Source organism: Mus caroli, chromosome 2, assembly GCF_900094665.2.
Source record: "Mus caroli chromosome 2, CAROLI_EIJ_v1.1, whole genome shotgun sequence".
Taxonomy (NCBI): Eukaryota; Metazoa; Chordata; class Mammalia; order Rodentia; family Muridae; genus Mus; species Mus caroli.
The window spans coordinates 139147481-139161606 of NC_034571.1; the positions used below are offsets into that span (position 1 = coordinate 139147481).

Consider the following 14126-nt stretch of genomic DNA (forward strand, 5'->3'; position numbering starts at 1 on the left):
AAATGAAAATGGAAAAAAAAAATCTGTTCATTTGTATTTTACAGAAGCACGGCAGTATTTTAGGACCTGGGCTACTTGGATGGGTTAACTTTCTCAAAACTTTATGAGTATCCAAAATGCTTTCTTGTTTATAAGAAATTACCTTTAATACCAGGTTTTTGTTTGTATTTTTGAGAAAGTAGGAACTTACTGGGTTTGGGAGAATGTTGAATACTATATCATTGGGTTATACAATAAATTCAAGTTGTATGTCTTTTAAGAGAATTTTTAAAGGTCAGTAAATTTTACAGATAGTTTCCAGTTTTAATGTTACCATTTGGCTTAAAAATGTATCCCTTTAGTTTTTAAGACTGTCAGAAGTATTTGTCCCCATTATGTTTTAAAGACATTAAAACAAGTCCCCATCCCACACACTGAGACAGAGTTTCTCTGTGTAGCCCTGACTGTCCTGGAACTCAGTCTGTAGACCAGGCTGGCCTCAAATTCACAGAGATCCGTATTAAAGGCGAGCACCACTAGTGCCTAGCATTAAGACAAGTTCTTTATGTAGGTCCTTTGAGAAGTTCTTAAACACACTTAGAAAATAATAGGATCAGATAGGACATTTTCTCAGCCTGGTCATTTATACCTAGCCCCAGTTCGACAGAGGAAAATTAGACTTTGTTTTTCTACAGATTAAAGTATGGAACCTCTTGTTATTATATTTCTGTATGAAATTAATTTTCAAATAAATCATAAGTAATCTCATCAGGCCCCTTTAAGAAAAAGAAACCCACTAAAAGGTCCTCCAGGAGCCCTCAGTTCTGGACACTTGATGGTAATCTAGCATGCAAGGCTTTGAACGGTGAGTGTGGCTTGGTGTGCTGTTCCGCACAGTTTGGTTCTTGTGCTGGCTCTCTTATTGTTAATACCCCACCCTGGGCTTTGGAGAGCTCAGGTTTTGCTGTTTGTGCCTGGCTCTGCTGAAATTTCTTAGAGGCTTACATTTAAGGATCCCACTTACTGCAGTCACTCCTTGTGCTTTATTGCTTTTACAAGTGGTCTCGAAACCCAGTACTTGAGAATAAACATAACAGTGCTACGCTGCTGTAGCACTTTTAAAAATTCTTCTTTGCTCTGTTTTGTCAGTGAGCTGATGAGCAATCTCAAAAAAAAAAAAAAAAAAAAAAAAAAAAAAAAAAAAAGACCCTGTTGGACCTTAAAAAAAAAAATGGCTTCCTCTGATGTCCTAGAGACAATAATTATGATGTGCTAGTTAAGCCCAAACTACAGCTGAGGGATTTTACTTTAAAGCAGGGGCTTGGGCGCAAAAATGCATTTATAGCTCTTTGTCTGCACCTCATTATGTGTGGGCCTGATTCATTAAGTAATTGGTTTGCAGTTGTTTACATGAGTATTAAGGCCTTCTTTTCAGCCGCCTTTGAGAGATACATTGTGCAAATGTTGCCTGTGATGAATGCAGAATGAGGGCCAGAGGGTCCCTCCTATTGGCTAAACAGTGCACTCTGTTGAAAAGCCAGAGAAAGGGATTGGGTGCTGCTTTGCATAGCAATGACTTTCTTAATAAGCGTTACAGATTAATACACACAAGCTATAAAAGATGCAAAGAGATACTCTTAGCACATTTATACATGCTCATTTCATTGTGACGGCGGCGGCGTCCCCACGCTTTTAGATGCCGTTTTGCAGAGCAGAGGCTTCAGTGTATGAGCCGTAATAGAATCCGATGTTTATTGTATTATAAATCACGGGCAAGTAGGCCGATCGGCAACAGTTTATTATTAAAGATTCTTTCAGTGTAAATCTTTTTCTACCATTGTATTTGCTTCAGTAAAATCATTTTGTGGTTGAGTGGGGATGAAAGGCATGATGTACGAAGGAGTGAGTCCTAATAGGAAGCTGTTCTCCGAGTAAAGACCACTTGTTCCCTTTTGTTCCGGGGTGCATGCCAGAGCTTCCTCTCCTCTGCAAACATTGTCTCTCTTTACCTTCCCCAGGAAGCGGCTTCACTCTCCAGGATCCATTTATTCAATGGAGAGTGTATCCTCACAGCTTCCTTGTAAGTTCAGCTTACCGGTTCCCTTGTAACTCCGGCCTTCTGGTTGAATCAAGATAAGATTTTTGCTGAAAGAAAAGAGTGTGTGCTTGCAGCATAATTGCCCAGGGGAAAGGTACTAAAAGTCAGCGGGCCACCCGCACCCCTTAACAGGGCCACCGTGGGTGGCATTTCTTGCCAGCCCTGCAGCCATGGGATTGGCCAGCGGAGGGCGCCAACGTGCAGCTGATGATCAGTTGGTGGCCACAGCTTTTCTTTCTTGTCTGGTCATTTGTTATTTTCCCTGGAGCAGTATAAAGATACTTAGATACTAATTGTCCATTGAAGTAAAAACGAAAATTTTCTGGCAGACCTTCATGTACCTTTATAAAGTGCACATCGCCATCTCCAGCTTAGGAAGTCTGCATTGACCTTACAGTTAAGAAAAGTCATTTTATTTGACGGGAAGAAGTAAACTAGCTGGCGCAAGGACAGCAAAAATTACAGCATGTGCTGTAGGAGCTCCAACTGGCCATCAGGGGGCGCTCAGACTTTGTCAATTTAAACAGCCTCAGACTTGGCGACCTTTAAAACTTAAGACTGGTATTTGTGGAGATTTGTTGGTATGGTTATTATTTATACTTTCATTTCTTTCTGGGTTGTTTTTTTCTCCTACATTTTTCCCAGAAAAAAATGTCTATTTTTGAAGGAAAGAAAATCCAGCCAAAGATGCTATTTGAAAATTTTTAATACTGATTACAAATCCACAGAAATTTTTGTGGTTCACAGCCAAGATAATACATCTTCTCATAGGTGGACTTGCCTCTCCTTTCATGCCTGTGTGTGTGTGTGTGTGTGTGTAGGCCAGAGGTTAATGCTGGATGTTTTTCTTGATAGCTCTATACCGTATTTTTCAATACAAGTTCTCTCAGTGCACTTGAAGCTCATCCATTTGCCCAGATGCAGCCACTGAGTTCCAAGAAGCTGCCTGATTCCATCCCACCGTGACCCCAGCACTAGAGTTACAGACACACATCCAGTTTTGACATGGGCACTGGGGATCCAAACTTGGGTTTTCATGTTTCACAGTAGGCATGTACTGACCAAGCGATATCACTGGCCCTCCAGTCTTACAATTAGGCCCTAGAACAGGACAGTCCCACTGAGGACCATTTCTTAATTGTCCTCAACGTCACAAGTTGTATTCTTGGCAGGAACCTCAGAGTTAATTGCCAAATTCAAGTGGACCCCAAATCCAGTAATTCAGGTGTGTTTGTTAGTGGGATGTGGATTTTCCCCCTGTGTAAGGGAGGGAATGGCAGTCAGTCTGTTGCTAACATTACCATATTCCCCAAGTCTTCTAGTCTCCAAATTTGTCCACCTTTCAGGACCAGAAGTGAGTACCACGCCCCATCCCAGCTCTTCTGCTGTTGCTGGTTTTGAGAGGCTTATTGCATGCACCCTCCAGATAGAACAGCCACATTCTAGTGCTCTTGCTGGCCGACTATGTAGACTTAAAGGGTGTCCTTCATGGTACCAGGTCAGATGCCATGCCCTAATGCAACATGCTATTCCATGCCTTTGGCCTTTCTGTTGTTTGGCTGGGATACGCCTACCCAAATGCTTCCTGGGCAAAGGGTGGCTGTGCCATATACCATTCTAGTGGCCCCATGGCATTTCTGTCACCACCTAGCTAGGTATAGGAGCTTGTTTCCCCTCCCCATGTGAGCTTCTCATTGGTCTGGCAGGTTTATCAGCAGAGCTGGGTAACTGCTGGGCTTTCTGAGAGAGTGCTCAGCGGTTCACTCAAGCCTTCTTCGTGATACAAGCCACTTGCAAAGTGCCTCACCTCTGTCTGGATCACCTTCCTGGTCTGCGGGACAGTATGTATTCTATCCAGTTATCTACAAGTGATATGTGTAGGAGAGGCGTATGCATTTTCAAATGGAAATCTTAGCTCACTTCAAATTAGATTGCCTTCCCAAACTGTTCCAATGCCATCCATCTGCAGGCACAGTTTCAGGGAACAGGAAGGAGGTGGGCATGCTTGCCGGAAGCCTTCACGGGGTCTTTCCTGGCTCTGGCCTGTGTGCTGAGGAGACTTGTCTTGGTCTTGCCCTTCATGAGGATGTGGAGGCTCTTGGTGTATGTCAGGGACCTGAGGCAGCATTCCCAACTGTGCCCTCCGACGGGTGCCCTTGTCTTCAGTGAGTACTTTTGAAGGCAGAACTGGAGTGTGTTCTACTTTGTTTTTTTTCTTACAAAGTGCCAAGTTCCCTATGGGGTTTTCATTTACACTCAGTGTGCTGGTTAGTTTTTGTCAACTTGATACAAACTAGAGTCACTTGGAAGAAGGAATCTCAATTGGAAAACACCCACATCAGATTGGCCTGTGAGGCATTTTCTTGATTGATGATTAATATGGGAGGGCCCAACCCAACGCATTGTAGGCAATCCTGAGCCTGGTCTCAGGATGTAAAAGAAAGCAGGCTGAGTAAGCCTCGGAGAGCAAGGCCCGTAAGAAATAAAACTAGTAAGAAGTGTTTCGCTCCATGGCCTCTGCTGCAGTTCCTGCCTCCAGGTTTCTGTCTTGAGTTTATTTTTAGGCCCCGAAATCTTATAGCTGTGGCTGTTAATCTATGTGTCTGTTCATTACCATGTTGTTCTTGTTACCATAGCTCTGTAAGATACCTTGAAATTAGGTATGATAATGCCTCCAAACCTCCCCCCACCCCCAGGATTGTTTTGGCTATCAGAAGTCTCTTGTGCTTTCAAATAAATTTTAAGATTGGTTTTTCTATTTCCATAGAAAACAGCACGAGAATTTTGATAAGGATTGCACCGAATCTGTGGATTTTGGCAAAATAGCAATTTTCATAATATTGACCCCACTGATCCATGAGCATAGAAACTTTTTCCATCTTCTGATATCTTCTTCAATTTCTCTAAAGTATTTTAAAGTTTTCATTAGAAAGGTCTTTAACTTCCGTGGCCTGGTTTATCCCAAGGCTATGTATGGCTGGAGGGCGGTTGTGAAGGGATTGCTTCCCCCTTTCCTCAGTGTGTGTTAGTGAGATAAGGGAGGAGCTGCTGGCGTTTATAGTTCACTCTGTGCCCTGCCCTGTGCTGAAAGTGCTTATCAGTTCCAGGAGTTTTCTGGTGGAGTTTGCAGGGTCTCTTTTTTATAGAATCTGCAAGCACAGATAATTTGACTTTTTCATTTCCTATTTGGTTCTCTGGTGTTTCTGCTCTAGCTTAGACCTTCAGGACATTTAGTAGATGTGGAGAAAGAAGACTGCCTTGTCTTTCTTTTGATCTCACTGGAACTGCTTTAACGTTTCCCTGTGTACTGTAGCAGTGTTGGCTGTAGGTTGTGAGTGTTTTTAATTTTGTTTTGATGTCTTACTGAATTTGGTTTGCAAGCGTTGTGTAGTGAACTTTTGCGCCCATGACTAGGGAGATTGGTCTGTTATTTGTCTTGTTTTTGTACCTTTATTGACACAGGAAAATCCTGGCATTACAGAAAGAATTTGGAAATGTTCCTTTCCTGTTTTATGGAATAGTTTAAGAAGCATTGGTATTAGTTCTCCTTTGAAAGTCTGGTAAAATTCACCAGTGAATCCATCTAGGCCTGGACTAGTAAATCAGACCTTTTTTAATGCATTTATTATATTTGTGTATGATGTTTGCTTGCGTATATCTGTGTGCCACATGTGTGCCTGTTGTCTTCAGAGGTCAGGAGAGGGTGCTGGGTCCCCTGGAGGTAGAATTATCCATGTTTGTGAGTGCCATGCAGGTGCTAAGAGCCATACCCTAGTCCTCTGTGAGAGCAACATGTGCTCTCATAACTGATGGAAGTCTCTCCCATTCCTCCAGGATTTTTGTTTTGTTTTGTTTTTTTAAATCAGTCTCACTGTTACTGAGCCACTGGCTTAGTCACTGTTCTATTGCTGTGATGAAACACAGTGACCAAGGCAACTCCTATGAAAGAAAGCATTTACTTGGGTGCTCAATCAATTATCATCATGGCAGAAAGCACAGTGTCAGGCAGGCTTTGTGCTGGAAAAATAGCTGAGAGCCATACCCTGGTCTGAAAGCAGAGCAAGAGAGACCGGACCTAGCATGGGCTTTTGATATCTTAAAGCTCACTCCCAGTGACACACTCCTTCCAACAAGGCCACACCTCCTAATCCTTCTAATCCTTTCATACCATTCAACTTCCTGGTGACTAAGCATCCCAATATATGAGTCTGTGGGGGCCATTCTTATTCAAACCACCACCTTCCACTTCCTGACCCCCATAGGCTTGTAGCTATATAATAATGCAAAAATGTATTCAGTTCAACTTCAAAAATCCCCGTAGTCTACCACAGTCCTAGAACTGCTGAAAAACGTCTCTATTGAGACTCATGGCAATCTCTTAACTGTAATTCCTATAAAATAAAATTAAATTAAATTAAATTAAATTAAATTAAAATTAAAAATAAAGCAGATCACATACTTCTAACTTACGGTGGCACAGAAAATACTTTACCATTTCAAAAGACTGGAAAGAGAGCATGGTGAGGAAATCCTGTACCAAAGCAAGAACAAAAGGCAGCAGGACAAACTCCAAGTCCTGCATCTCATCTCCGAGTGTGGTGTCAAAGCATTCGTCAGCTCTCCAACTCCTTTCAGCTTTGTTGACTGCAACACATTTCTTTCTCTTAGACTGGTCCCACACCAATCTGCAGCTCTCATTGGCAGGTATCCCACAAATCTGGCATTTCCAACACAATCCAGGCTTCACTTTCACAGCTTCATGCAGTGGCCTCGCTCAGCCCCCATGCAGGGACACACGAAGCTTTCTTTAGCTAAGGAGGGAGATTCCACAACCCTTTTTGTATCCTTGACTAAGCCAGAACCACATGGCCAAAGCTGCCAAGTTCTGCTTGTTGGGGCTGGAACTTGGCCCCCTCTTTCAATATCAGTGCACCAGCTTTCTGTTGTGGATGGGTCCCTTCAAGACTTTAGTGTTCCTTTGATTCCTTTTTACAAGTTGGGAGCTCAGTAAGCCATATCTTGCCCTGAGGGCACCACTCCTTCATTCCATTTAGCAGCAGGCAGGCTTTTCTTTAGCCAGCTCATCTCCTGCAGTTGAGGACTTGGCTCTGGCACCCTCTTCCCTGGTGTTCCTTTTCTCCTCACACTGTACATTTGTATTTCTCCTGGCCCCACTTTCTCCTTTTCATTGGAGATCTGCATAAGAGTGACCCCTAGCAACCACAACCGCATGCCATAGTCAATACTAGGCTGTCTTGAAACCTCTGCCAACACTATTAGTTTTGGTAGGCCACGTGTATCTAGACATGCATCTGTTTCTTTTAGACTTTCCAACTTAGTGAGTGTTGTAGTTTGCTTGGATAAACACCATGACCAAAAGCAACTTAGGGAGGAAAGAATGTATTTGATTACACATCCCAGGCCACAGTCTGTTACTTAAGGAAATCAGAGCAGAAGCTCACAGCAGGAACCCAGAGACAGGACTGAAGCAGAAACCATGGAGGAATGCAGCTTAGAGACCTTCCTTGACTTGCCCTGCTTTCTCATCCAATCTGTACTAGGAGTGAAAGAACCTAGTGGGGAAACTCCCACTCAATTTCCCGATTCAGTGTGCACCCAAAGACTCACAAAAAGACCGTCTTGATGTAAATACACAAGGTAGTTTAATGGCGGAGCTCCGGGTCGACAGTGGATTTGACCACGAGGTTGAAAGCTAGGGGTTTTTATAGAAAAGGGGTGGGGCTGGGGGAGGAATTGGTATGGTTTCACATGATTGGTTCATTTAAACATCAGGAGACTGTACATGCAGATTGAGGTAACAGCAGACCATCTGGTTAACATTTAACTTAGGAGAGAAGGGTGGGAGATAGGGAGGCACCGGGCCAGTCCGGACATTCTTGTATGTCTTCTCTATCTTTATGGCTAGTTGGTTCCTGGGATGACTTTACAGCCTTTGTTCTTTGCTCTAAGCCCAAGCCGCATGAGTCATGGACCTTGAATAAACTTTCTGGCTAGGGCTTTGAAGTCTTGAATTTAGTTTTCTTTCTTTTAGGAGCACCCATCCAGGGGTGGCACCACCCACAGGGGACTGGGCCCTCCCACAGCAGTCAGTCCTTAGTGAAGATGCACCACAGACTTGTCTACAGGCTCTTGAACTCACCACCTGTTTTCACACAGCTCCTGATGTTAGACTTCTGAGGCAGCAGAAAGAGGCAGAAGGCAGAAAGAAACCAGTCTCACTTTCAACAGAACTATGTTTATTGGCACACATAGCAAGGGAACTTGCGGGGCCTGGGAGCAGGGAGGCTGCAGCCCTTTATACAAGTGAGGGGCTTGGAAAGGAGGGGAGTGGTGCAGCCATAGGGCTGTAGGTGTTCAGTAGGTGTTCATAGTCTCTTTCCAGAAACTGTCTGTCTCTAGCAGGACAGATTGTTTTGGGAGACAGGCTATCTCTGCAAACCTTCCTTTCTGGATTGACCAATAGTGGCTGATCGAGGTCATCTGTAATCTAGTGGGAATCCTGTAGGCATCTCACTACCATGAGTTACTCTATCACCTGGTCTCTGAGTCACCATATGCTTACACGTTCATTGCTTCTGGTTTTGACCTGTCTTCTATAGATTGCATGCTTCCTAGCTGCAGGCATTCTCCAGCCTCCTGCATTTTTGGCATCTTACAGTGTTGAGGGTTTATAAAATTCAGGTGGTAATAGGAAGTGCTAGGTGAGATTTTGCCTGTGTGGATCCTGAGAAGGCCACGTTGCTTCCGCGTTCTCTCCTGCCTTAGCGTTGCAGTTTACACCTTACTCAATGAGACCATCTGCTTCTCCATTACAGTAATGCCAGAGCTGCTCTCTGAATCCTCAACAGTGCAACAAACAACAAAATAACAAAACTGTGGTCTTTGTTATTCCTTTGTGAGCTAGTTCCCAGGGAATCCTCTTCTCTTCTTGGAAGGTGCCTGGAATTTTGTACCCTGCTGTCCCAGCTCAAAATGTGACTCATGTCTTCCACACCATTCTATTTATATTCTTTTGTAGAGAATGATTGAATGAGCAAACGAAACTCAAACTAGATGCCATGCCCACCACTGGAGGAAGGCAGTTTTCTACCTCTCAGAGTCTGACGTGTCACCTTCAGTGCTCCTACCTTTTGGGCTACTTAGAAAGAAAATGTGTATTAATCCTGTCTCCTCTCAGTCCAGCCCAAACCTTAGTTTTCCTTTGCTCTGTGCCTGATTTGTCATCTCTACTTGGAATTCATACCTGCATGCCACAATGACCAGGGACTTTTGTTCATCCAGATGTGTCAAAAATGTCATGGCACTGCTTGCTAAAATCCACCTCATACAGGCTGTCATGTGGGATCATCTGTAAACTTACCAGAACACTAGAAGGAAGGCATTGCTGATCTATTTTATAGGCAACCAGACTGGTGCTCAGAGACCAATGGAACTGGCCCAGGGTACATGGTAAACAGAGTTGGGTATTGGAAGCTCTATGCTGTTATGTCCCAGATCTGTAAAAGGCTCTGTAAATGACACTCAGGAGGGATTCTGTACTATGAGCTGAGTGGTTTTTATACTTCTACCTTTTGCTTCTTTGTCTATCCTTCTTTGAGACAGGATTTCTCCATATAGCCCTGGCTGTCCTAGAACTCACTATGTAGACCAGGCTGGTCTTGAACTCAAGAGATCTGCCTGATTCTGCCTTCCTCCAGTGCTGGGATTAACCACTCTGCCTGGCAGCTTTTACACTTCTAAATGGTTGTAAAACTAGCCCAAAGAAAAGTTCTGTTCCATGACATGTGAAAGTACATGAAATTCAAGTGCCGTTGTCCCTATATGTAGTTTCATTGAGGTACAACCATATCAATTCATTTACATGCAGCTGTGATCACAGACCTGAGTAATTATGAAAGACTAAGTGGCCCACAGAGCCTGAACTTTTTACTAACTGGTAACTTACAAGTCATTTACTAGTAAATTCCTTGGCCTTCCTCTGCCTTACAAGGTAGATGTATTGCTTTCACATACATGTGGAGGTTAGGCAGTCTGATTCCAAGCACTTTGGTGGAGTGATAGGCTAATTGTATAGCCTGGAACTTCAAACCTAATTTCTTACTCTGAAAGGGGAAGTTCACATATACTTTACTCTATATGACTAACAAGTTGACTCTGCCCAGCACTCCAAGGAAAGTCCTTCCTCTGTGCCTGTCGTTTTTCTTTGCATATTGGGTGAGACACATGGAAGAAGTGTTGACCCTAAGACCTAAGAATTGTACATAATAAATGTTGACCTTGAATTACAGTGTCACATCCATTTTAGACATGGGTTTCTACAGAAAACCGACACTGGGTAGAGTGAAAACGCTTGAGAGCATCTTCACCTTTCTCAGTGATGAACTATGGCTTATGTAGTTAGGAAGTAGGTTTCTTGTAAGAAGACTAGGAAAACTGACAATTAGAACCACTGTACAACTAATTCACAGTTCACTGATGTTGTTTCCTGCTTATAATGGTTTAAATGATTCAAAGCCACACTGCATAACCACAGAGCAAACAGAAAAGGTAAGTTCAAGTTGCCTCATAGAGACATGGCATGCCTAGAATACCTTGTGCAAAGCAGGAGGGTCCCTGGCATGCTCTGTGGGTCACATCCCCACGGTGGGACCTGACCTTGATGCTGACTCAGTTCACTCCCTTTTGATGAGTGATTACAAGCACTCACTTGCATGGAGGGCACTCACAAAAGGCCATGGCCACGTTTGAAGCACTGTATTAGGCTATATTTTCTTTCCTCTTTTCCTCTCCTGGCTATTTCACCCTGGATTGGCAGGCGAGACAACTCAAACAACCTGATTCTGAAGTCACATGCTAATCAGAAACACGGCTGGTCACATTCTGTATCATTGAATATTGATCGAGAGCCTTTCAGTAGGGCCCTGTGCTTAGTAAAGTTCATTTATCCATTTCACCCCCAGGCACCTGCTAATTGCTAAGGAGTTGGTTGTCCAGGTGACCTGGAACACAGATGGTCTCGGCTTGCAGCCTGGAGGGTAAAGAATAGCCTATCAGTTAGCAGAGGGAACAGATGGAAAACAGCAACTTTGTTGAGGACTGCAGTGGGTGGGGCAGGGGGATGCCGAACTAGGAAGCCCAGCATTGTTTGGGAGCCCACCTTGGGAAGCACCAATCAGCATTTAGGTCTTTCTTGCAAAAACAGTGGGGAAGGTATTAAAGAGTTTTCATCAGAAAATGTAAGGTTTCTGTATCCAGCATCTCACTCTTGCTGCCAGTGGAAGGTGGATAACAGAGGGACAGACTAGATGTGGTATCATCAGTGAAGCCATTGCAAGCATCCATGTTGGAGTTTCTCAGTGTGTCTGCCAATGTGATAAACATATGTAAGGAATTGCTAAGGAGGCCAAGTTGACTATATTTGGCAAGGGATATTGGGGGACCAGAAAGTTGGGGATACCATATGCTGAGATATGAGAGAAAGGAAAGCCCTGGTGGGGTGGAGACCACACAAGAAGGATGGTGAGTTTGACTACAATTTGTTTTGAAAGAAGGCAAGGGGGGACTACCAGGTGTACACTGGACTTGTTTCTGGAACTCACCAAAGCTGTAGGGATCTGGCCTGGGCCTGCTTGTCCCTGTCTTTTTGCTCCTGCATTAAGACATTCAGCTGTTACATCCCGTTCCACAGTCCAGGCCTACAGTGTCTTCTTTCTCAACTAGAAGCACCTTGCCTTCTGGGGACCCTGCAGCTCTCAGCCCTCTCTTGCCCCCAGGCTCTTTGCCCTCTCAGTCCCAGCTGACAACAGGTTTGATCTTCTTCCTGTGCATCCCCTTATGCAGAGCACAGCTGTCTGAAGACTACCTGTGTCCCGGCATTTTAATAATCTGTCTCTGCCTTCCGGCACCCAGTCCAGCTACCCAGCACAAGGGTAGTGGAAGTAGGTAAATAGTATCCCAGCCCACGTGGGGTCATTATGTGTTTATAGACTTTACATAAAAAGGATTCTTTGAGGCTCACTTTGTTGATGCCCGCCCCAGTGGTAGCTTGACTATTGCCTATCTGTTGGCCCCTTTCAGAAGGTCACAGGGGTGTTGTGCTGTTTGTAGAGAATGACCATGGGCACTACTGCTGGACCTGGTCAGCAGCAGGTACCAAGTGCCAAGGGAGTATGGCAGGGCACAGTAGAGCATGGAAAATGGACCCCCAGGAGAGCCTGGTTTCCTGTGATGAGTGTATTAGAGGGTATATGCATAAGCTGGAGGTTGACCATACTTGGACGAAGGGGGAGGGGGGCATGAATTTTCAGGTTTCCCTCTCACGATGATCAGGGTCCTGGCCATGAGAGGGCAGTGACTTGTTTAGAAAAGTAAGCTTCTCCCCTGATGTCTTCATTGGCCACTTATCTCTCAGCATGAGACTTGGAGAATTTAGGTATAATGCAAAATGTAAGTGATTCTCCCAGAAGGGCTCTTTTAAACCCTCTAAATTTCACAAAGCCCTGAAAAGGCACACTGAGAAATTCCACTCGGAAGAGCCAGTCTTGTCCTCTTACATTCAGCAGAGGAGGCTAGGTACCAAAAGTTATAGACTCTAGCATCTGTGTCAATGGATATGAGGAAAGCAATGGATATGTTGGGTGCCTGCAGCACTTGGCTATTTCCCACAATGTGTCTGGGGCGCCTGACTTTGTTAAACTGTTAGCATTGTTGCTGATTTGGCTGAGGTACTTTAACTTCCTCCTCAACACCTAGAATTCTCTTCAGGTTTTCCACTTTGAGTTTGCTCGAAAGCACTGACACTTCGTATACAGTGTTTTCCAGAGGACTGTTGGACAGACACCACCCCCTGCCTGCTGCTGTCATGATGGCCCTCCAGTGGAGCCCACAGTAGGCCAGGCTCCCCCCAGGGCAGGGGCTGCCAAGAGGAGTGCACTGGAGGCTGGTGAGGCCATGGAAGGCCAGGGCTTCTTCAGCAGATGCCTCTAGCCACCTGGAGCCTTGACACTTTTATGCTCTAAAAGCCTAGGAAGGACATATAAAACTTCTCTCCTTACCATAAACGCTTCTTCCCCAACAGCTCCCTGTAAAAACTCTCAGACCAGCTGTCAATTTTCACTTTCTTATCTTATAGGCACGAAAGCAAAAGGGACCCAGTGACCACCATAAAGTCAAATGGTAAGAAATAGACACTAATTTTCATTTCTCATCTTGACCAAAAGAGTTGTGTTGGCTGTTTGTCTTCTGTGTCCTTGTGTGAGGACTCTGCCATGTCCTGTCAGCCTAGGGACAGCCCGCATAGCTGCCTATGAGCAGGACCTTCAGTGAAAGGACCGTGGAGGTGCAGGTTGTTTGGCATTGACTGTCAGAATCGGTGCACCCTGCCTACTGAACACTGTGAAGAATATAGCATGAAGTATGTAAATTTGTACAGGTGACACAGTGCTGCTAGACTGTTCAGTATTCTGACCAAATATTTGCTTTGCTGTTTTGAAACTCCTACATACGAATATAAAAGTTAACAAGCCATGTTCTTTTCTCTTCCAGCCTTCTGGGGGGAGTCTGATGACAGTAACTCTGAAATCGAAGCTGCTCTACGTCCTAGAGACCATGACATGCCTGATGATTTTGATGATTTTTATGACACATGAGCTGTTGCATGCTTAGAAATAAAGTCTTTAAAACAAAGCATCACTGTAATTAGGTGTAATTTCCAACATAAACATATCCTTCTAAGTTTGCTAGTTGAGAAAGGGGAAAACAGACTATCATTCGAGTGAGATTCCATGATAGAAATGTGAACAAGGTCTGGGAAGTAGCTGAACAGTACAACACTTGCCTAGCTAGCATGAGGGGCTTGGGGTGTTGATCCCTAGCACCAGGGAGCCCTGTGAGGAGCCAGTGTGATGCACATGGCAGCAGTAGGATGGTGAGTTCCAGGCCATCCTGAGCTACTTAGCCAGAGCCTGTCAGCCCAACACTTGGGAGGTAGAGCAGGAGGGCCAGAAGTTCCAGGCCAGTGTCAACTACT

The 14126-nt window shown here is 44.4% G+C and overlaps 1 protein-coding gene across 2 annotated transcripts in view; it reads left to right on the forward strand.

Moving 5' to 3' along the window:
- The window catches only part of Kiz (kizuna centrosomal protein), a 113861-nt gene extending 100078 nt beyond the window's left edge, over positions 1-13783 (forward strand). For both annotated transcript variants that reach the window (XM_021151182.2, XM_021151189.2), the window contains 2 exons: positions 13230-13273; positions 13643-13783. In XM_021151182.2, the coding sequence (XP_021006841.1) occupies positions 13230-13273; positions 13643-13746 (148 nt within the window). In that variant the 3' untranslated portion in view covers positions 13747-13783. The remainder of the gene's footprint in view (positions 1-13229; positions 13274-13642) is intronic.
- Positions 13784-14126: the final 343 nt, after the last annotated feature.